Source organism: Paralichthys olivaceus, chromosome 14 (genome assembly GCF_024713975.1).
Source record: "Paralichthys olivaceus isolate ysfri-2021 chromosome 14, ASM2471397v2, whole genome shotgun sequence".
Taxonomy (NCBI): Eukaryota; Metazoa; Chordata; class Actinopteri; order Pleuronectiformes; family Paralichthyidae; genus Paralichthys; species Paralichthys olivaceus.
In genome coordinates, this window is record NC_091106.1 from 24,298,466 (window position 1) to 24,318,798 (window position 20,333).

Here is a 20,333-nt window from a genome sequence, read left to right on the forward strand (position 1 = left end):
AGACGTTTCAGTGAAGCTTTCTGGTTTCCTGTCGAGGAGTTTGTGAACTTGGTGGAAGGAAGAATCCATTAAACGTTGGTGCGGACTGAACTGAGATCAGCATGTGAGCATCGTCATAGTGACTAGCATACAGTCATCGGTGTTTTACCCAGAATGCCTCTGTGTTCCCAGCTTCTCCTGACAATCATAAACCAGCATTGAGACACATTTAGTCTGGCCCCTGACATCATGGCTTCTGATCGGTGAGTTCATGTTACCGTCAGACGTCGTCACCTTCAGAGCACGAGTGATACTTTGCTCTGTAACGTGCAGAATGCAGTTTGAGCACATTTACGAGCCGGAGAGGCGTGTCCTGACATCGAGTTACCCGCCGCCGCCCGTCAGTCACCACGCTGACCTTTGACCTTGATCTGTGATCGGCTGCGCTGCCCCCGAGAGGATGTTTGGACACATGTCTATTTATTCCTCTGCCACCACGGACCTGTCTCCTCTCAGTGATGTCACTGCATGTCTGTGGACACATGCTGGACATGATGAGACGCTGACAAAGATTGTCTGTGTGAGAAGATGAGTCACTCCTCTCCTGTTTCTCTTGAAAACATGATTCTCCTCAAATATTTGTTTTTCTTTTCTCAGCGTTTAATAGAAATGAAAAAAGAAAAGATCATGTGACTCGAGCTGCAGGGAGTTTGATGTATTTTAAATTTTTTCATCGAAGGTTCAAACCAATCAAAAGTCTCACGTCGCTCGTTTCGGACAGTTTTTGTGAATAAAGTTATTATTGTAATCGGACATTCTCCGACAGTGGCGGCACCTGATCGTGATGTCACAAGCTACATGAGATCATTTTCCACCAATCAGGAGCCAGAGAAGGGAGACATCAGGTTTACGTCACTTTTTTCTTTTGCTTTTCGGAGTTTTATCTGAAATTAACTTAAATTAAATACTTAACTTATCTTAAATGGATAAATATTGCGATAGTGTTGGATGAGTATAATCACAGAACTGAGAAAAACACATGATAACAAACTAACAGACGCAGCTGAACAGAACGATGGCGTCCGTCGTTCTGAAGCTGAGCGAAGATCCAGTTCTTCAAGGAAGTCTGAGGTCAGGGTGCTGAGGGGGATGCAGCACCTCCTACTGGCATGGGGGTGAACTGCAATACAAAAGGTTTCCTTGTAAAGTTTGGTTATTTCATTTATTTAATAATATCGATGAGAGCAGCTTGTTCTTGTACAGTGGAATTTAATCTCTAGAGCATGAAGTGTGTTTTCTGTAGCGTCATTAGAAAGACGTTCTCTCACACATCAGTTATAAAGGTTCAAAATATGAGCGAGGCGAAATCACACTGAACCAAATGAAAGCAAATGTAATTCTTTCATTTGGTAATGTTTCATCTCAGACGCCATCAGAGCTGATGTAGTGAAGCGTCTTTCCTCACGTCAATCTTTGTGCTGCTGCTCGAACCATGCGTGTGTGTGTGTGTGTGTGTGTGTGTGTGTGCGTGTGTGTGCGTGCGTGTGCGTGTGTGTGTGTGTGTGTGCAGTAATGTGATCTGAGCTGCAGAGGTTTGACGCAGCTATAAAAGAAGCTGCAGGCGGACGAGCTCGGAGACTCAGTGAAGCATCAGTGGAATAAAGCTCAGATTGAACGATGGGTCTGCACAGCGTCGAGGAGCTGGTAAGAGCTGAGGACGAGGACACTGCTTTTCTGCTTCAGACAGAAAACTATGGAAATCATTTATAAACATTTGATTTTCATCCCAAATGTAAAATTGTCTCTTTCAGTCCTGAAATAATTTGAATTAGTTGAAGCAGGAAAAGTAGTTTTCAGTTAATTTATGACAATTATTCTTTTCTATTTAATGATTTAATCATTTCTCTGGAAATGTAAAATCAGCTCTGGTCACATTATTCATTTGTCTAACTGACTGTTGATTTCATGTCTTTAACATGTGATGAAACTTTAACATGTGATGAGATGAAAAATAATCTAAATCTTTAAATCATTTGATGTTTAAACTGAGATGATGAATCTTTTCTATCAGCAGATGATCTTAATTATCAATGTTTTTATTTCTTAAATCTCATTCACATGAGAAACTGTGTGTGTGTGTGTGTGTGTGTGTGTGTGTGTATGTGTGTGTGTGTGTGTGTGTGTTCTCTTTTCAAACTGTCTCTGACTTGATTAGAAAATGTCTCTGTGTTTGTTAAATTGTATTTTTCTAATAAAGTTATTCATAAATAACCATCTGACCTGTTTGAATCAGGGTGTATTGTGTTGTCACCTTCATCTCTCCTCTTCCTCAGGTGACCTGTAAGAGGTCAGAGGGCAAAGAGTCGGGCGACTTCCAGGGCGGCGTGTACGAGGCAGCTGTCAATCAAGAGAAGCGTGATGACCTGAGTTCCCGCAGCGACAGTGGAGGGGAACAGGAGGAAGTGAGCGTCGCTGCGCTCAACGTAAGAACCGAGTCTGTGGAGTCGATTCAAATATAAATAACATGAGTATAATCATTATTATGAGGTCATCTCAGTTTTAGAATTACTAGCATCAGATTATTGTATGAAAGACAAAACCATAATATACCATTAAACACAACCTAATTGAGGTATAAGTACTTTATTATTATATATTTAAGTGTAGAATTGAGTCTCTATTATAAAAGTATCGATGCATCTGGACATAAAAGTACTTTCACGTTTTAACTGTTTCATATTGTTCTTTTGTGATTCAAGTGTTTTATAAACTGATGAGAGGAAAATGTGACAAACTGAAGCAGTGACGTTGTGTTTACATCGAACTGCAGACTGAACATGTTCACACACACACACACACACACACACTCACACACACGCACACTCACACACACACACACACTCACACACACACACACACACACACACTCACACTCAGTGTGCTGCCCCCTGGAGGCATCTGGGAGCATAGCACAACAATAATTGCTCTATTCTGGAATGAACCATTACAAACTCTCAGGACACAAATAAGAATAATAATTACTTGTTGACTTGAGTTGTCATTATTCTTATGTGTATTCATAGCTCATACAAAAATAAACAATTGATTCAATATGAGATACATGTCATAATCAAACATTTAAAGCTCTTACATTTATTTACTATCACTATTATAATAATTGTACAATGTAAACAAATGGATTTCTCTTTTAGTTTTTACTCCTCACCTGTAAACGAGCAGCAGATTCGTTTTAGATGATGAGCTCATGAAATATCACTAATGACATAAACAGTTTCCACATGAGCTCAGATCTTCAGTCGCCGTCGTGTGTTCTTGTCTCTGCTCAGACGGACAAGTGCGGCAGACTGAAGCTGGAGACAGTGGACGATCTGTTCAACATCCTGCAGCTGAGGAAGAGGAGGAGAGAGAGGAAGAGTCCTGTCCACAAGAAGCAGCAGCCGGAGCCTGAGACTGTGGTGAAATATCTTTTCATGATTTTCATTTACAACGTCATAGAAGAATGATGCAGCTGATTCTCATCATCATATACCTGTGTGTGTGTATATACATATATATATATATATATATATATATATATGTATATATACATATATAAACTGAAGTGTGTTTGAGGTTTGAACAGTTTATTTTGAATCTCCAGCCGGAGACGGTGGACGAGCAGTTGTTTCTGACGGCAGCGATGGAGAACAAGCTGCCTGTGGTGGAGAAGTTCCTCAGTGACGGAGGAGACCCCAACGCATGCGACCACGTGAGTGTCACACCACGATGTCACCTCTGCGTCCGGACACGTTAATGATCGGACACATGATCAAACCGTCATACAAACATACCTGAGGAGCAGCTGATTGTATGAACAGGAACAATCATGAGATTTTATTTTGTTACTGATTCAACGTGTGTGTGACCAGTTCCAGAGAACAGCTCTGCACAAAGCTGCGTTCAGAGGAAACATGGAGGTGCTGAAGAGCCTCCTGGAGGCCGGAGCTGCCATCGAGAGAAAAGACAAGGTGAGAGGAGGAGGAACACACACACACACACACACACACACACACACACACACTGAACTGTTAGACTGATGATGATGTGTGTGTGTTGCAGCTGGAGGCCACAGCGCTGCACTGGGCCTGCAGAGGAGGAAGTCTGCCGGCCCTGCAGCTCCTCCTCCACCAGGGGGCAAAGGTCACGTCCAGAGACAAGGTCAGTCTGCAGAGAGGTCACTACAGGTCACCTCATGAGAGAGGTCACTACAGGTCATCTCATGAGAGGTCGCCTCAGTGAACTTTAACAGAAACATGTGTGTCCTCAGCTGCACAGCACTCCTCTCCATGTCGCTGTGAGGACGGGACACTGTGAATGTGCTGAACATCTCATTCACTGTGGAGCAGACGTCAATGCCAGAGACCGAGTAAGAACCCGTTTCCTCAAGTTCAACCAGGGGCCAACAGGAAACACTCAAAGTTTGAGGATTCTTTGTGAAATCAGAGCATCATTTGATTTACCTGTTTACAACTTTATCACCTGACAAACAGCTCCTCGTTCCAAATGACACAAACTAGAGTTTCAGTAGAAAACCAATGATACGTATGATACAATGATATATTACACATCACAATATATATATATATATATATATATATATATATATATATATAACACACACTACACACTCAACACACACTACACACACTACACAGAAACCACACTGACTTCCTGTGTCCCTCCCACGCTGAAGGACGGAGACACGCCCATGCACGACGCTGTGAGAATCAACAGATTCAAGATGATCAAGCTGCTGATGATGTACGGGGCCAGTCTCAACACCAAGAACAGTGTAAGTGACACAGTCAGCCACTAGGGGGCGATCAAGTTGTTTTGAGCTGTCATGTCGTCCATCACAGTTCAGACTTCAAGCTCGTCTCAGATGTTCATCACTGTGATGCATCAAATGAAAACCAGGCTTTCATCTGCACACGTGAATACAAAGAACAAAAGTCTTTTATGTCTCCTGCGCAGGACGGAAAAACCCCACTGGAGACGCTGTACTCGTGGCAGAATGGAGCCAAGAGTCTCCTGTGTAACTTCGATGAGGAGAAACTCAGCAGGAACTCCCCCTGAGGTCGAGACCACGGAACAAGAGAAAAAGGAAAAGTGGTAGAACCTCTGATCATTCTATCATTTGTCTTGTCTTAGCGTGCGTCCGTCCACTGAGGAGCTGCAGACTCCAAACCCTGGCAGACATTAACCTCAGGTCATATTCAGGTGCTGCAGGAGCTCATCACTAACAGAACATTTGTCTTTAACTTCGCTCCGGGTTCAGGGATTTGAACCAGTAACCAGGCGACTGTCACGTTAGAGAAGAACCTTCCTAGAAGCAGCAGCAGGGACTTGAAGGATCAGTATTGATTGATCAGTAATGTGAAATCTAATCGGCGTGTTTTATTGATAATGTGATTATTAACACTGATGGAGTCACTGAACGCCAAATATTGCTGGACAATGTCTCGGCCGACAACGTGAAGATGCTTTTGTTTGAACTTTTCTTCATTTGAACTTTAAGCTGAGTTGACGTCAGCGATGCTGCATCGAGAAGATGATTATTTATTGATTATTGGAAACTGACTGTGATCAGTTTACTGGCTTTGATTGATTTCGACACTTACACTTAATAAGTGAGTGATTAGAAGTGAATTATTTGTGTCGTGGTATTGAAACGTTCAGACGAGTTGTCTGACGTGTTGAGAAGTGAGAGGCTGAAGCAGGTGTTTGGATCAAGATGAGAAGAATGTCTCCACCCACACATTTACAGAACAAACAGGAAGCTAGGACAGAGCTGCAGCGACGTACATTAAGTCCTTCATCAGATCTCGTGTTTTGAATCTCGTTCATATCGACATCTGCACGTTTCCAGTTCCACTCCGTCTCTTTCGCTCGTCTTGCTCTTGTTTAACTTTTCACTCTGAAGTTTTTGTTCCACTTTATTATTTCAAATGTCACACAGTCAATTTTCTAACGTTGGATCTAATTCAGCTCAAACCTTCAGCATCAGTTTTGCTTGTGTTTGTAAGTTTGGACAAAACGAACTTTGGACAAAGTTCATCCAGATCACTTTGAGCGTCGGGGTCAGAGGTCACCTCAGCTGTCTCTCACCTCTTCTGTGTGTGAGAGGGGAGAAAGTGAAAGTCCCAGTTGGTTCTGAGGATGTCTGAAGAAGGTTATGTGAAGTGAACGCGTCCTGAGAGATGATTAATAATCAGATTCATTTTTTATTGTAACAGATGAATGTAAACTTTGCTTTGTAATTATGGATGAACTGAATTAAAGATATTTTGAATCTAATGTGATCTAACTGTGTCGACCAATCAAACGCATTCACACTCTGATGAAGTTAACGTCCCCCACAGCTTTTTCACACCAGAGAGAAAAGTCTTATAAAGTTACTGATAGAATGTTCAGTCGTGTGATGAACACACAGTTTCTGAAGGTTTCAACAAGTTCAATGCAAAAACCTTTTAAGACCAGAATGATGAAATTTCAGACAAACATCTGTATCACTGAGGAACATTAGAAATTACACATGGCACCAAAATATTTCTCTTGAATTTAGTCTTTAAAGGTTCAGTGTGTAGAATTTAGTGACATCTAGTGTTGAAGTGTCATGTTGCAGCTGAACACGCTTCACCTCCATCTCTCCTTCCAAACATGAAGAAGAACCTGTGGCAGCTTCAGCTGTATGAACTCAGAAGGTTTTAGTTTGCCCAGCCTGTTCACCCTCCAGCCTGTTCACCCTTCAGCCTGTTCACCCTCCAGGCTGTTCACCCTCCAGCCTGTTCACCCTTCAGCCTGTTCACCCTCCAGCCTGTTCACCCTCCAGCCTGTTCACCCTTCAGCCTGTTCACCCTCCAGCCTGTTCACCCTCCAGCCTGTTCACCCTCCAGGCTGTTCACCCTTCAGGCTTTTCACCCTTCAGCCTGTTCACCCTTCAGCCTGTTCACCCTCCAGCCTGTTCACCCTTCAGCCTGTTCACCCTCCAGCCTGTTCACCCTCCAGCCTGTTCACCCTCCAGCCTGTTCACCCTTCAGCCTGTTCACCCTTCAGACTGTTCACCCTTCACAAATTTTCAATCATCTGATTCTTAAACTTTTACAGCATTTGTAGTAATCATATGATGAGTCCCACTCTCAGTTCACCGCAGATTAACTTTTCTTTTTTTCCTTTTTAATTATTCTTATGCTGTTGTGTGCTACTCGAAGTCTGAATTATATAAAGTATCTATCATAGTAATGGAAGGAGAGATTGTACTTTTGGAGAATATAATGTGAATAAGATGAATTCTTCAGGTTATAAAAAGGCCCATTTTCTCCCCGATTGTCTTATTTGCTGTTGTGGGTCATGAAGAGGTGGCAAAATTAAAACGAGTAAATCTCCTAACCAGTTAAAAACCCATGCCTTCACATGTACGGCCAATTATTGTTCACAAATACTGAATGCACTTTTTCCTGGAAAAGAAAATCCAGCCTTTGAGACGTGTATGATTTGTTTAGAGAAACACAAAGTCCACTTTTCATAACAGGTTGGTTTTTTGAACAGGTGAGGTGATAGAACTTCCTGGTCTGTGTTAGAATTCAAACAGCTGATGTTCAGAGACACTCTGAGCTAATCATTGGCTCTGATGCCTCAGTCTGAGGACATTTGTTTTCCAGTGTCTCATTCTCTTCGTCTTCCTTGGACCCATGGACCGGGGTCAGCTCTCGTGCTGATTGCTGGACTCTCACCTCGAACACGTCACACTTCTCAGGGAACAGGCCTTTGTTGCAGAGCACAGACGTCAGATAGGAGAACAACACGATGGCAGCAACGGCAGACAGCATGGAGATGGTCTTAACTGGAGCGTGCTGGACATAAACTCCATCCTCAAGAACACATCCTGGGAAGTGGAGGACAACTGGCAGCCCGAGTGATGGGAGTCCACTGAGGACTCTGAGCACCAATCCCACCACAAAGCCCATAACAGCTCCGTAACCATTGGAGACATTAATGAAGAGGACGCAGACCAGTTGAGGGAAGACAATGACGTAGGCCACTTCAGCTGCAAGAATCAAGAAGAGAATGGTGCTCTTTTCCAGGCTGGTTAGTGACGTACCAACCAAACCCACGACCATCACAGCTACACGGATCACCCACTGAATCTCTCTCTCTGATGCCTGGAGAAAAAAGAAGAGAGGAGGAGGTGAAGAAGTTCTAGATACTGACTATTATCTTATATTTGAATTTTCTCACCTGTGGCCTCAGGATGTTCTTGTATATGTTGGAGGTGAAGACAGAAGCAGCAGAAATCAAAACAGAGTCAGCAGATGACATCACAGCAGCGGCAACACATCCAGTTCCGATCATGGAGATGAAGGTCGGAGTGAGGTGCTGTAATGTGAGGGGCAGGACTTGAGCTGCTTCCCCACGTTCATATGGAAAAGGAGAACCATAAGACGTCAGGTTCCAGTCTGAGGACAAGATGGAAGAAAGGCTTAGAGATGGTCACATTAGTCAGTGACTCTAAGAGGAGACTTCTGCACAAAGGACTGAATAAACTAGTTTTGTGCACATGGGGAAAATATAAACAATATTTTGAAGTGCCATGTTTGGGTTTATTTCATTTTCAGAAAGAATTGATTGATCGTTAAGCTTCCTCCACTTGTTTGTGTTCGCACGATGGAGCTTCTATAATGAGCTTCAGTTTGATATTCCTATGAATGTTCATGTTTGTCCATTATCACAGATTGATCACTAAGATTGAACCCAGATGTTTTCTTTGACTGTGTTTGCATGATCACAATGTAGATATAGATTTCACAGTTTACACTAGCATGTAGAAGCTGTCAGTACCTGTAGATGCAGCAGCTGCCCCGAGAAGTATCGGAGGTGCTCCTAACACAGGTATGAGAAAAGCAGCGACCAACCACGAGAGCTTAGCTGTGGCTAATGAAGAAGCTGCCAACGTCCTCTGGTGTAAACACTGATAACCCTGACTCCCCAGGGCCTTAAAAAGGAAAGAATATTAGTTAGCACATGGGGTAAACACAGCACAGGGGCTTACTGTTATTAGCTGTGAGTCACATAAGAAGGAACATGGAAGAAGGTAACACTGAATGTTACCAATACAGACGGAGGATATTAAATTTCATCCTGGTATTAACACTTACTGTTTAAAACCAAAGCATCTGCTATTTATATTTAGATTTAAAAAGGTGCAACATTTCAACAGCTTAAGTGTCATCATATGTCAGGATATTAAAGGTGCAGTGTGTCACATTTAGATGAACAGATCTGTTGGTAGAAAGTATATTATTTATATTTAAATACTTTATATTTAAATACTTTATATTTACATCGGGAGCGGGGCTTCATGTTTACATTTGACCAAACTGGACAAACTAAACCTTTTAAGGTTTTTCCAACAACTGAAGCTATAACAGGTTCTCTCTCATGTTTGGATGGAGAGGGTGAGCTGCAACGTGACACTTCACCACTAGATGTCACTAAATTCTACACACTGAAACTTTAAGACTCCAGTGAATTGCATTTGACATCATCACAGTTTTTCTCCATCTTACAAACATACGTATGAATTCCAATGATTAAGTTAAACTTACATAGAATAAAAGATAAGCTGTATGCAGTTATCATCGTGGCTGCCCAGGTTAGTCCCATTGACGGAGTGTACACCATCTCAACTGTGCCAACAATGAAGCCTCCTCCGACCCATGTAGCTGCAGGACGGATCAACACACAGCAGATATTTGGACAAAGACTAAAGTTGTAATTCTTCATGAGTGAACAACTTGTATCTTGAAGAGTTATTGGACTAGTAGCTGCAAGACTGTCGTTAAATCAGATTTGACTGTTCAATACAACATTTTTGAATTTCCCTTTGGGGATTAATAAAGTATTTCTGATTCTGATTCTGATTTTGATTCCTAACTTATTGCTCGGCACCAGTGCAGTAGAACTGTATGCTTGTTGCGTGAATGCACACAGTGAAACAGGATCTAGCTATCTCATGCTGAATCCTGCCTTGATGCCAAGGACCTTTACATCTTAATGGATGTTTTAATGGCCATTGTCACGGGTATAATTTTTCTTGGTGCTGCTCATTGTCAGACTGTGAAACATGGTCCACCCTTTCCCATTTCTAGATCTGGTACTGCAGCTCCTCTAGTTTGTTCCAGCCAGTGATCTGTGCAGCATACAACCTGCCCCATTACCAGTATTTACCTAATAACCATGTTTTCTCACAGTTTCCATGCTGTTGTCTTCAGCTGAGCTGTCCTCACCTGTCATGGTGAAGATCCCCACCACCCAGTTGATGCTCCGGTTTCCCAGTAACGCCATCTCCATTTTATTGGCTCCACTTTTCTTCCGTTCCCTCTTGGACTTGAAAGAAGCCCAGACGCCGGTCCCGAGGACCAACAGGTAGAAAAGCACCATCAGTATCAATCCTGGGATGTTCACGGCCATGATGAAGTGGTTGACTGTCTTTCACACCAGCGTGTTTTCAGTTGAGCAGGGAAACCTGAAAAAAATGACAGATCTGGGTTCAGAGGAAAGTTGACAAGTTAGATGGTTGTATGCTTTCCCACTGAACGTGGGAACTTAAAACACTTAGCAAAGTAAAATAAATCACTTGGTAAAAGTTGTGATTACCTAATCCATCTCCAGCATTTTCCAAATGATACTCACCCACTGTTTCTGCAGTTACCTTTGCTCACCCAGCATCCCTGAAAGGAACTGTACCACGGGTGCTGCTGGGTTTCACACGGGTTTGTGGTTTGGGGAGGTTTGGGTTTTAAGATGCAGGTGTTGTGGTCTGTTTTAGGTGACGCCTCCTTGGCTTTGCCCTGCAGAAGAATCAGGTGATGCTGCACAGAGTCACATGTCCAACCTGTCCCACTGGTCTTGAGTTTGTGAATAAGAAACATAAATTTAATTATGGGAAGCATTACAATTTTGTTTCTTCCTACCAGAAGAATTGAAAATATATTTGTGAAGAGAGGAATCGCCAAAGGCCACATCGTTCAACTGGGCTGTGCTGACCTCCCCTCCTTGGACTGCGACACAGCATATGAAAAAGCGGACTCTTAGAGTCATCGGAACAAAAAAATGAGTGATAAATTGTTCAAATTCAGGTAAAATCAGGAAGTGCTTTGTGATATATGTATTTCAATGAGGAGAGGCTTTAAGACAAAAAAGTGGAAATCAGTTAATTAGAATGAAGCTTTTCATTGTGTATGAACGAAAACATTTATAATAGACAAACATTTTAAATACTTTTCACAAAGCAGTTCTCCCAGCAGTCTAGACCTACAGCAGCATAACTAAAGGATGGTTCAGGACCTGATCCAGAACTAAAGACTTTATCAAAAAGGAAAGTTTTTAGTTTCACCTTAAATGCAGAGATGGTGTCTGACTCTGGAACCCAGAGTGGGAGCTGGTTCCACAGGAGAGGAGCCTGGTAGCTGAAGGTTCTACCTCCTGGCTTTATCATGGACACCTATGTAAGTACATGGCCTTGTTTGAAACATTTTTAGCTTACTTTACAATTATGATGAATAATTAATGGTCATAACATTTGACAAGTAACCAAAGCACCTGACCAGACCCTAAAACATCAGATTTTCTAATTTTGTAAAGAGTTAGTTACACAACAAACAGCAGTGGTGATCATCATGGGTTCTTCTGTGTCTTTCCTTGCACAAATTAACAAAACGGCTCCTTGAGTGATGGTTACGCCCCCTTAGGAAGTTGACTTGACTCTTTTGAATTCCCAAAATAATAATATTCGGAACAATTTCGTTGCATTCATTTTATTTATTATTAATCAACACAGATGTAACATTATATCAAACAAGTTGATGTGGTGTTTTATTGAGAATTTCCCAGTTTTTAAAGAAGTTTAAAGGTTCAACGTGTAGAATTTAGTGACATCTAGAGATGAAGTTGGATGTTGAATCAGAATGCTCCTCATCTTCTGCTTCACTCTCTGCTCTAAAAACAAATAATGTGCCTCAAAGGACTTGCTGCCTTAATTAATCTCTTCTGCATCAGCCTGAGTTTGTTTACACAACCTGCACCGTCTTCTACTCCGTCACCAACAGGAGACGACTGTTGTTTCAGCGCCTCGAGCTTCACCTGTTTCCTTCACCTTTTTCTTTTGGAAATGCTTCTTACATCCACACACCTCCAGCCATGTCTCTGTGAACTGGCTCAGTCGATAATTCAAACCAAATGCAAACAGTGGTGTAATAAGGTGTGATCGCTCGCTCACTTAAAATGTGCCCATCCCAAGAAGTGGGAAGTCAGCTGATCTACAGAAACACAAAAAAGCCAAAAGCTACAACACTGACAGTATAATTAAATAGTGCAGTTGGTAAAGGGATGTTTCTTTGGCCTGTGCTGATGATGGGTGCAGTTTTCTCAGATGTAAAGACCTGGACTCATTTCACAGAACCCGAAGTAAAGATCTGGACTCAGTCCTGAGAACCCGAACTAAAGACCTGGACTCAGTCCTGAGAACCCGAAGTAAAGACCTGGACTCAGTCCTGAGAACCCGAAGTAAAGATCTGGACTCAGTCCTGAGAACGCGAAGTAAAGACCTGGACTCAGTCCTGAGAACCCAAAGTAAAGACCTGGACTCAGTCCTGAGAACCCAAAGTAAAGACCTGGACTCAGTCCTGAGAACCCGAACTAAAGATCTGGACTCAGTCCTGAGAACCCGAAGTAAAGATCTGGACTCAGTCCTCATGCTGATAATCTTAATTAGTGTTCTAATGCTCTAATGTTCAGAAAACACTTTTCTCAAACCTTCAAGCAGGAATTATCTACATTCATGAATCTTGAACCAGGACTTTGAGGCTTTTCTGTCTTTAAATTGATTTACTGTCAACAAGTCATTATTAAACATCGTCAGTTGTTTATCCCACTCTCCTTCTATGCTAAACCAGTGACCATTAACGTCTCACTACATTGGAACCATCACAACGTTGACAGATTCCCGATGTTCATGAACGCATCAAGAGAAGGACGCATGCGCAGTCCCGTCTTGAATCCTATTGGTCCGTTTCAAACCCTCACGCGCCAGGAGTGCTGTTGTGGAGCTTCGCGGTTGTTTGTGCTGAATGAGAGAAGTGTGTCCGTGTCCGGAGCTCAGGTCCCGGGTCACACTGTCAGGTGAGGGCCGCTGTTCACCCAGCTCCGTGTGGCTGCTCCATGTGCGCGCTTAAAGAAACGAGCCCGGACACTGCTCAGTCATCAGTGGTTAGCTAGCTGGTTAGCGCTAGCTTGGCTAATGAAGAACTGTTGACAGCAGCTGAAGTTGATGAAGCTGTTAGCATTCAGAGGTTAGCATTGAGCTGTTAGCATTCAGAGGTTAGCATTGAGCTGTTAGCATTAATAGGTTAGCATTCAGCAGTTAGCAGTCAGATGTTAGCATTCAGCAGTTAGCATTCAGAGGTTAGCATTGAGCTGTTAGCATTAATAGGTTAGCAGTTAGCATTCAGCAGTCAGAGGTTAGCATTCAGCAGTGTGGTTCTCGGTGTTTCACGTTATTCATGATTAATCTCTGTTCTGCTCGTTAACAACTTATTTTAACGTCGCTACACAAAACTCGTCCAGGGACAAAGATGCTAAAACCAGTGACTTCGCAGCCTCTTGAAGCTGGAGGGTTCTGTTCGTCAACAGCTGATTGAACCTGGAGCAGAATCTAAATCAGTTTAATCTGACATTCAGACTCATCGGTTATATTTTCACCATCAGGCTCGTTTACACATACAAGGAATCTATTGGTCGCTGTTTTGTCCGAGCATGAATTTAGAAATGTTTACAAATGTCGCGGACAATTTAAAATATAGAAATGTCCGAAGAAGAACAATAATTGTGCAATATGTTTGTTGTGCAGCTGCTGGAGCTCGACATCATTTCCCTCATGGGCACAATAAAGTATATTTGATTTGATTTAGACAAAGAATGGTGCGATATGTTGTGAAACTAGAAGAGGACTGGAATGATTTGTACATTTGTTTGTCCAATATCCTTCATATTTGGAAAATATTATATATTATTATAAATTAAAGGTGCCACTGTATTGTCTTTATATTTTATCTGTTACGGTTTCAACATTGATTTGGGGATTTATTATTTTTTTGCAAGCAAAGACAGAATATTTAAAAACATTAAAACATTAAAAACAATCATTAGAGCTCATTTTTGTTTAAAGTCATTCATAATGTAATATGTGTACAAGGCTCAGGATTTATTATTCTACTGTCAGATTGTATTTATGAGGTTCATTCTCCACAGTGTATTTTGAGTGTGTGATTTTACTTGTCAATGTTCAGGTGAAGCTACCAAGACAAAGTCCAATCAATGTCATTGATAAGGCATTAACGTTATGAAACTTGAATCTCCTCTTTGTTTCAGGATGATGGAATCGAGCCTGAACAACAAGGCTGAGGGAAGAGAGCAGCTCACAGACGAGCCGAAGAACGACATCTCTTCAGAATTCAGCACTTTACCACAATCACAGGTTAATTTAAAAAAAGTGAAGGAAAAGAAAACATTGATGAATGAGTTCATAATTTTAACATTTGATCAACATTGATGACAAAGGTTGTGTGGACATTTAGTGTAGTCTGTCTGTGGAGCAGCAGATCGTCGACTCGTTCACAACATCAGGAACATGTGGGGACATTCAGGTGAGGGGTGGAGCCTGTAGAGCAGCAGGAGGCGGGACATGACATCTAAACTCTGCTGTGTAAAGATCAGTGTTGTTGTTTACAGCTCGTCCACACGGCGTCGGCCCTCATCACCAAGTGTCAGAAAGTGTCCAGAGCAGCTGACTGACTTTCATTTTCACTCACAGCCTGTCCAGAACATTTCAGGGACATGTCAACAGTTCAGTTCATGTCTGACAGCAGCTGTAGTGAACTCCACAGACCAGATTTACACTCACTTCAGTGACTGGTTTGTTATGGTTGTGATGCCAGGGAGGAGTGCAGGGGTTTCACACACAAAGAATACCAGGGCCAGAGCCAATCAGAGGCAGAGGAGACTGTTTGCAGAAGTTTGAGCTCTACTAGATCTGTTTTCACTATGTCTCTGAACTAACTGGGGGTTTCCTGTCACCTTGTCGACTAATCCGGATTCGAACTTCAATCTAAAGCCAAAAACTGTCTCCTATGTTTCTCCTGCAGAATGCCAGCACTGAAGAGAGAGACCACCTCCAGGTCTTCCTGCGAATCCGACCCTTCACCTCAGCAGAGAGAAGTAACGGAGAGTCACTGGTAAAATAAAGAAACACACTCTCATATGCAGGGGGGTTGATTCTGTGGAATAGTTTTATGACCCACTCAACACTCCTTTGCTTTTTAGTGAATCTGAACATCAGCTGTTTTTTTCCAGGATTGCGTTGCCATCGAGTCTCCTGACGCAGTCCTGCTGAAGCCTCCATGTTTGTCGCTGTCGGCGAGACAGAGCGTTGACAGATCACTTCCACAGACTGGACAACGCTTCCAGTTCTCTCAGGTCTGTTCCTAGACTAGGGAGCCACAGGCAGATTTATCTTCTTTCACAGACTTGTTTTGATATTTTCTTCTTCCATTTAAGACACTTAAAAAACTTCCACTCGTCATGTCTGAGCTTGTTTCCCTTCTTCCTCAGGTGTACGGTCCTGAGACGTCGCAGAAAGAGCTGTTTGAAGGCACAGTGAAGGATTTAGTGAAAAATGTTCTTGAAGGAGGAAACTCGCTGGTTTTCACTTATGGAGTCACCAACGCTGGGAAGACCTTCACCTTCTTAGGTCTGTTCCTCTCCCTCGATCATTTAAACCCTGTTCTGGTGTTAACCTCTGTCCTGAGTGGTCAGCGCTAAGTTCAAGTTGGAACGCATCCTGAGATCACTCAGACACTCAGAGGTGATCTGAGAATGCACATGTTTCCTGGGCCACGTGACGGACTGCAGACTCAGCTGACATCTCTGACCCGCTGAAATTTACATATATCTTTATGCTTCTCATTGACCACATGTTGATTTGTGAATTATATACAGGAAGTGAGATGTGATCACAGGAAACATGTTAATACCAGGTGTGAATTGGGCCTGAGACAGTTTTACAACAGTTCAACAACAGGAGGAAGTGATGTTTAAATCCACAGCTTCTTTAAAACACTAAGTTTGATTCTGTTTTTGAAGTTCAATGATGATGAAGAGGAGGAGGAGGACATGACATAACCATACATAACAATACATGACCATACACTCTCGTGCCTCCAGGTCCAGATGCTGATGCAGGGATCCTGCCCAGGTCTCTTGACGTCATCTTCAGTAGCATCGATGAGCAGGTTTTCACCGGGACGAGCATCAAGCCTCATCGCTGCAGAGAGTTCACACAACTCAGTCGAGAGCAGCAGGTGGAGGAGGAGATGTTCAAGAGAAACTTCTTCAGGACACTGAAAGAAGTAATTATTCTATTCACCTGTTAAAAATAAGGCTGCTTGAAACAAACTCGGTCAAACCACAGACTGTTAACAAAGATGGACGACATGACAGTGCACAATTGTAAATAGAAATACTCTCGATCTCCCCCTGGTGGCTAGCTGCAGTATAGGCCATAGACCCTGCCTCCTCCATGTTAGCAGATGGGACATGGACCAAACAAAAAAACATTGAGCTAGACGTTAAATGTTAAACGATGGTTTCTCTCATTTCAGGCCGTTCTTATCTCACTGATGTTTTTCAAGTGTTTGATACATTTTTAATTAGTTAATTGATGATGGATGGCTCCACTTCATGATCACTGCTGCACAGACTCTGACTCCAAAGTCCGTCATCACCGCAAGTTGGCAGCACTAGTATCGAGATATTTTATATTTGAACTGTTTACACCACTGTATACACTCTATTCCATCATCAGGCCGTTTTGCTCATCCTTCAGGTCAGTGAAGTAAAAGTGAACTTCACTGTCACTTAAACTGAAAACTTAAAATATGTAGCTGAGGAGAACCTGCCTGTTCAGACTTCGGTTTCTTTCCTTGCTTTCCGTCTTTATACTCCTAACTCTCATCCCGCGCTGACATTGCCCCAGGTATTGTTCGTTAAATAAACCTGCTGTCTACTATTTGGCTTTCAGAGTGACAAGAGCAATGCCAGCCTGTTGAACTCGACCAATAAGACGCTCATTGAAGGTAGATATGTTTGTTTTATCTGTTTATTTAAAGTGTCTCTCCCTGGAAATAAAAAAAGATACCTTTAGAATGTGTTGGGAGGCGAAGCTAAGATAAGGGGTCTCCTCGTCCCGAGGCTAACATGAGAGGGTTTTAAACACTAGGTGCCATTATGAGCCGTTTTTAACATAAATGCAGATTATTTAATAAATGCACAATTAAAACCAACATAGATGTATTTCATCAAAGTTTATAAACAGCTCAAACACACATTGAACTGTTCTACAACAGTAATCATTGTATTTAGCTTCAGTCTTTATAAAGAGCATTGGAGGATGCATTATGGTGTGTGTGGCTGCTGTTACTGATTACTTTCCTCTGAAGGTGCGTCCATCCTCGGGACGACTGTGGCAGCAGAGGACAAAATCAGCCTTGATGTGGAAACACACACTAAGTTCTCTGTTTGGGTTTCCTTCTGTGAAATCTACAACGAGAACATTCACGACCTCCTGGAGGTGGCATCCAGTGGGACCCTGAGGAGGACGGTACTGCGTCTGTCACAGGATGTCAAGGGCAATGCCTTTGTCAAAGGTTTGGAGCCAGTTTTCTTGGTTTGATGAAATTACGTCATATGTGATGATTGATGAGTTTGTATAATGCCAAATCATAATATACATTTTCTCTAGGCTCTTTACAGAGAAGGTCAAGACCTTAAAATCTCATTTGTCATAGAGCAAGTGTAGCTGTAGCTTTAACCTTTGAGAACCCAACTCTCTTTATCTGTCACCGTTTGATTTAAGTGAATCAACACTTTGTATTTCCACCTTAATTCAGTCAGAGCCGTTAGAAAGAGTTCAGTATTCAACCTTCACTGTCAGAAACCTATCAACAATCCTTGAAAGAATAAAAAAGGACCTTTTCTAGTTATATAAATATCTCTGTGTATTTTGTATTTAGATCTGCGCTGGGTTCAGGTCAACAGTGCGGAAGAGGCGTATAAGGTGATGAAGCTGGGGAAGAAGAACCAGAGCTTCTCCTCCACCCGACTCAACCAACTCTCCAGCAGGAGGTGAGGAACAAGCACTGCGTGAAAGACTTTATCAACCCAAGAATCAGTCGGACTCTTAAGTTTGTGTTTACACTGTTCTGATATAAAGTTGTTTCTTCGTTTTACAGTCACAGTATTTTCTCCATTCGCATTTTGAGGATTGAGGATATTGGGACTCCGAGGGTCCACACAGTCAGCGAGTGAGTAAAACTTAAGCGTTAACAGGCTCGAAACGTGTAGAGAGAGAAATTAAGCATGAAGTGTTGAACATGAATGTTTATTGTAAGCGGCCATGTTGTTGATGTAGATGAATTCTTTTGTCATCAGGTTGTGTCTGTGTGACCTCGCCGGCTCGGAGAGATGCGCCAAGACTCAGAATAAAGGAGAGCGTCTGAAAGAAGCTGGAAACATCAACACGTCACTGCTCATCCTGGGAAAATGCATCAATGCAATGCGGAACAATCAGCAGGCCAAGTGAGATGATTACCTTCTTTTTAAAGATATTTTTGGGGCATTTCAGTGGTAGAGGACAGTAACTGTGAAATGGTAGAAGACACACAAGCTGCTCTAGCTCAGGCCTCTCTATACCAGCCTTTTCAAATAACTTTATTTATAAACTTAACACACATCACCCCATTGACCCTAAGACCTAAGGCGCTGAATGAAAACTCATTCTAGAACCTGAGGGTTTTCTGAAGAGACGGAAAACTATGATTTCGCAGACCCAGAAGCAGATACACATGAAATGTTGAAAAATGGATTAAATACCTGGCTTGCATTGGAAATCATTTCATAAACTTGATGAACATAAAAGAAACAACCAAAGAGCCCAACGTCTTCCTCCTCCGACATGTGTCTTACAGACTGAGTCATGATCAGCAGGAACAGCTTCCGTCTGATTTTTCCTGATTGTTATTTTCAGCATTATTTTCATCTGCTTCAATATCGCTCCCCTGTCTTAGATCCTCAGCCAACGTATGAAACTCTACTATAAATACTTTTTTGCAGACTAAGAGAACAAACAACTACATTTCCATTATTGCTTTTCATCTTTATGAAAGTATTTGAGTGAATCGTGATGTTTTTCATCCGTCACATCTTGAAAACGATGACATAGTGATCGGGTTCTAAAGGAAAAAGCACACAAACTTTGAGCTTTGTCTAAAAGGAATATAATAAAGTATATGTTGCATCTGATCTTAATGGGTTAATCGTGCATTTCTGTTCCAGGCCAGAGTTCTGCAGGTCGATGGTAAAATGTTTTTAGGGGTGATAAACGTGATTCTCTGTTTATCTCTGATGAAAAAAGTTGTTTTATTTGTTTGGTTGTGTTACTTCTCTTAAAAAAAATCTGCACAATCTGCCAACCTCCAAACAACTGCCACACAAACTTAGCGACTACCTGGTGAAGATCGTGTAGCAGCGTAAAGAGTCAGATCATTTTCTCAGGAGTTGGAGATCAAAGCTAAAAACTGAGGAAACAAACCCGACTCTGTCAGAATGTTGTCTTCAAACTGTGTTTCTACATTGTTCAGCGCGTCAAAGAGAACGATTCATACTTAATCCTTCAATTCAGCTTCATGACAGAATGCACAAAATATCAAAGCCAGCTAAACTCCACCTTTCCCTCCCTCAGGCTGCTTCAGCATGTTCCCTTCAGAGAGAGTAAGTTGACCCACTACCTGCAGGGCTTCTTCTGTGGCCGAGGCAAAGCCTGCATGATCGTCAACATCAACCAGTGCGCCTCCATGTATGACGAGACCCTCAACGTCCTCAAATTCTCTGCTGTGGCACAGAAGGTCTTTATTAGACCAAACACACAAGTCCATTTATTTTATATGAAAAACCAAACCACCACAGCATCCTCAGATTTATTTATGAACCATTATCATCTGTTTCCAGGTTGTGGTCTTGTTCTCGAGGCCTCTTGCCACTAAACCTCAGAGGTCTGCTGGTGACGTGTCCTTCATCGTCAGCAGTGCTGAGAGGAAGGTTCCTTGCAGCAGCAGGGGGAGCTCCACGATTGACTGGGAGAGCAGCCTGGAGGACATAAAGGTGGGGTCCTCAGCCATGATTTG

General features: G+C 42.3%; 3 protein-coding genes across 8 annotated transcripts in view; 2 read left to right on the top strand and 1 right to left on the bottom strand.

Annotated features, from left to right (window-relative positions):
- Positions 1–1,549: 1,549 nt before the first annotated feature.
- Positions 1,550–6,336, top strand: LOC109642641 (ankyrin repeat domain-containing protein 1). Its single transcript, XM_069539075.1, has 9 exons — positions 1,550–1,683; positions 2,313–2,462; positions 3,327–3,455; positions 3,641–3,748; positions 3,909–4,007; positions 4,099–4,197; positions 4,307–4,405; positions 4,733–4,831; positions 5,014–6,336. The coding sequence occupies exons 1-9, from the start codon at positions 1,657–1,659 to the stop codon at positions 5,113–5,115; spliced, it is 912 nt and encodes a 303-aa protein (XP_069395176.1). The 5' UTR covers positions 1,550–1,656; the 3' UTR covers positions 5,116–6,336.
- A 1,061-nt stretch (positions 6,337–7,397) lies between these two features.
- On the bottom strand, positions 7,398–10,509 carry LOC109642640 (high affinity choline transporter 1-like). The gene is made up of 4 exons (XM_069539114.1): positions 10,326–10,509; positions 8,878–9,045; positions 8,278–8,495; positions 7,398–8,201 (listed from the first exon to the last, which is right to left on the bottom strand). The coding sequence occupies exons 1-4, from the start codon at positions 10,507–10,509 to the stop codon at positions 7,638–7,640; spliced, it is 1,134 nt and encodes a 377-aa protein (XP_069395215.1). The 3' UTR covers positions 7,398–7,637.
- Positions 10,510–13,030: 2,521 nt separating this feature from the next.
- The window catches only part of kif20ba (kinesin family member 20Ba), a 28,977-nt gene continuing 21,674 nt past the window's right edge, over positions 13,031–20,333 (top strand). For 5 of the 6 annotated variants that reach the window (XM_069538572.1, XM_069538573.1, XM_069538575.1 and 2 more), the window contains exons 1-13: positions 13,031–13,218; positions 14,467–14,572; positions 15,240–15,329; positions 15,448–15,570; positions 15,706–15,844; positions 16,318–16,502; positions 17,174–17,228; positions 17,592–17,798; positions 18,165–18,276; positions 18,384–18,455; positions 18,583–18,729; positions 19,892–20,054; positions 20,158–20,310. In XM_069538572.1, coding sequence (XP_069394673.1) covers positions 13,046–13,218; positions 14,467–14,572; positions 15,240–15,329; positions 15,448–15,570; positions 15,706–15,844; positions 16,318–16,502; positions 17,174–17,228; positions 17,592–17,798; positions 18,165–18,276; positions 18,384–18,455; positions 18,583–18,729; positions 19,892–20,054; positions 20,158–20,310 — 1,725 coding nt within the window. In that variant the 5' untranslated portion in view covers positions 13,031–13,045. Of the gene's footprint in view, positions 13,389–14,466; positions 14,573–15,239; positions 15,330–15,447; positions 15,571–15,705; positions 15,845–16,317; positions 16,503–17,173; positions 17,229–17,591; positions 17,799–18,164; positions 18,277–18,383; positions 18,456–18,582; positions 18,730–19,891; positions 20,055–20,157; positions 20,311–20,333 lie in introns of all 6 variants that reach the window. The other variant, XM_069538577.1, reaches the window with a different exon arrangement.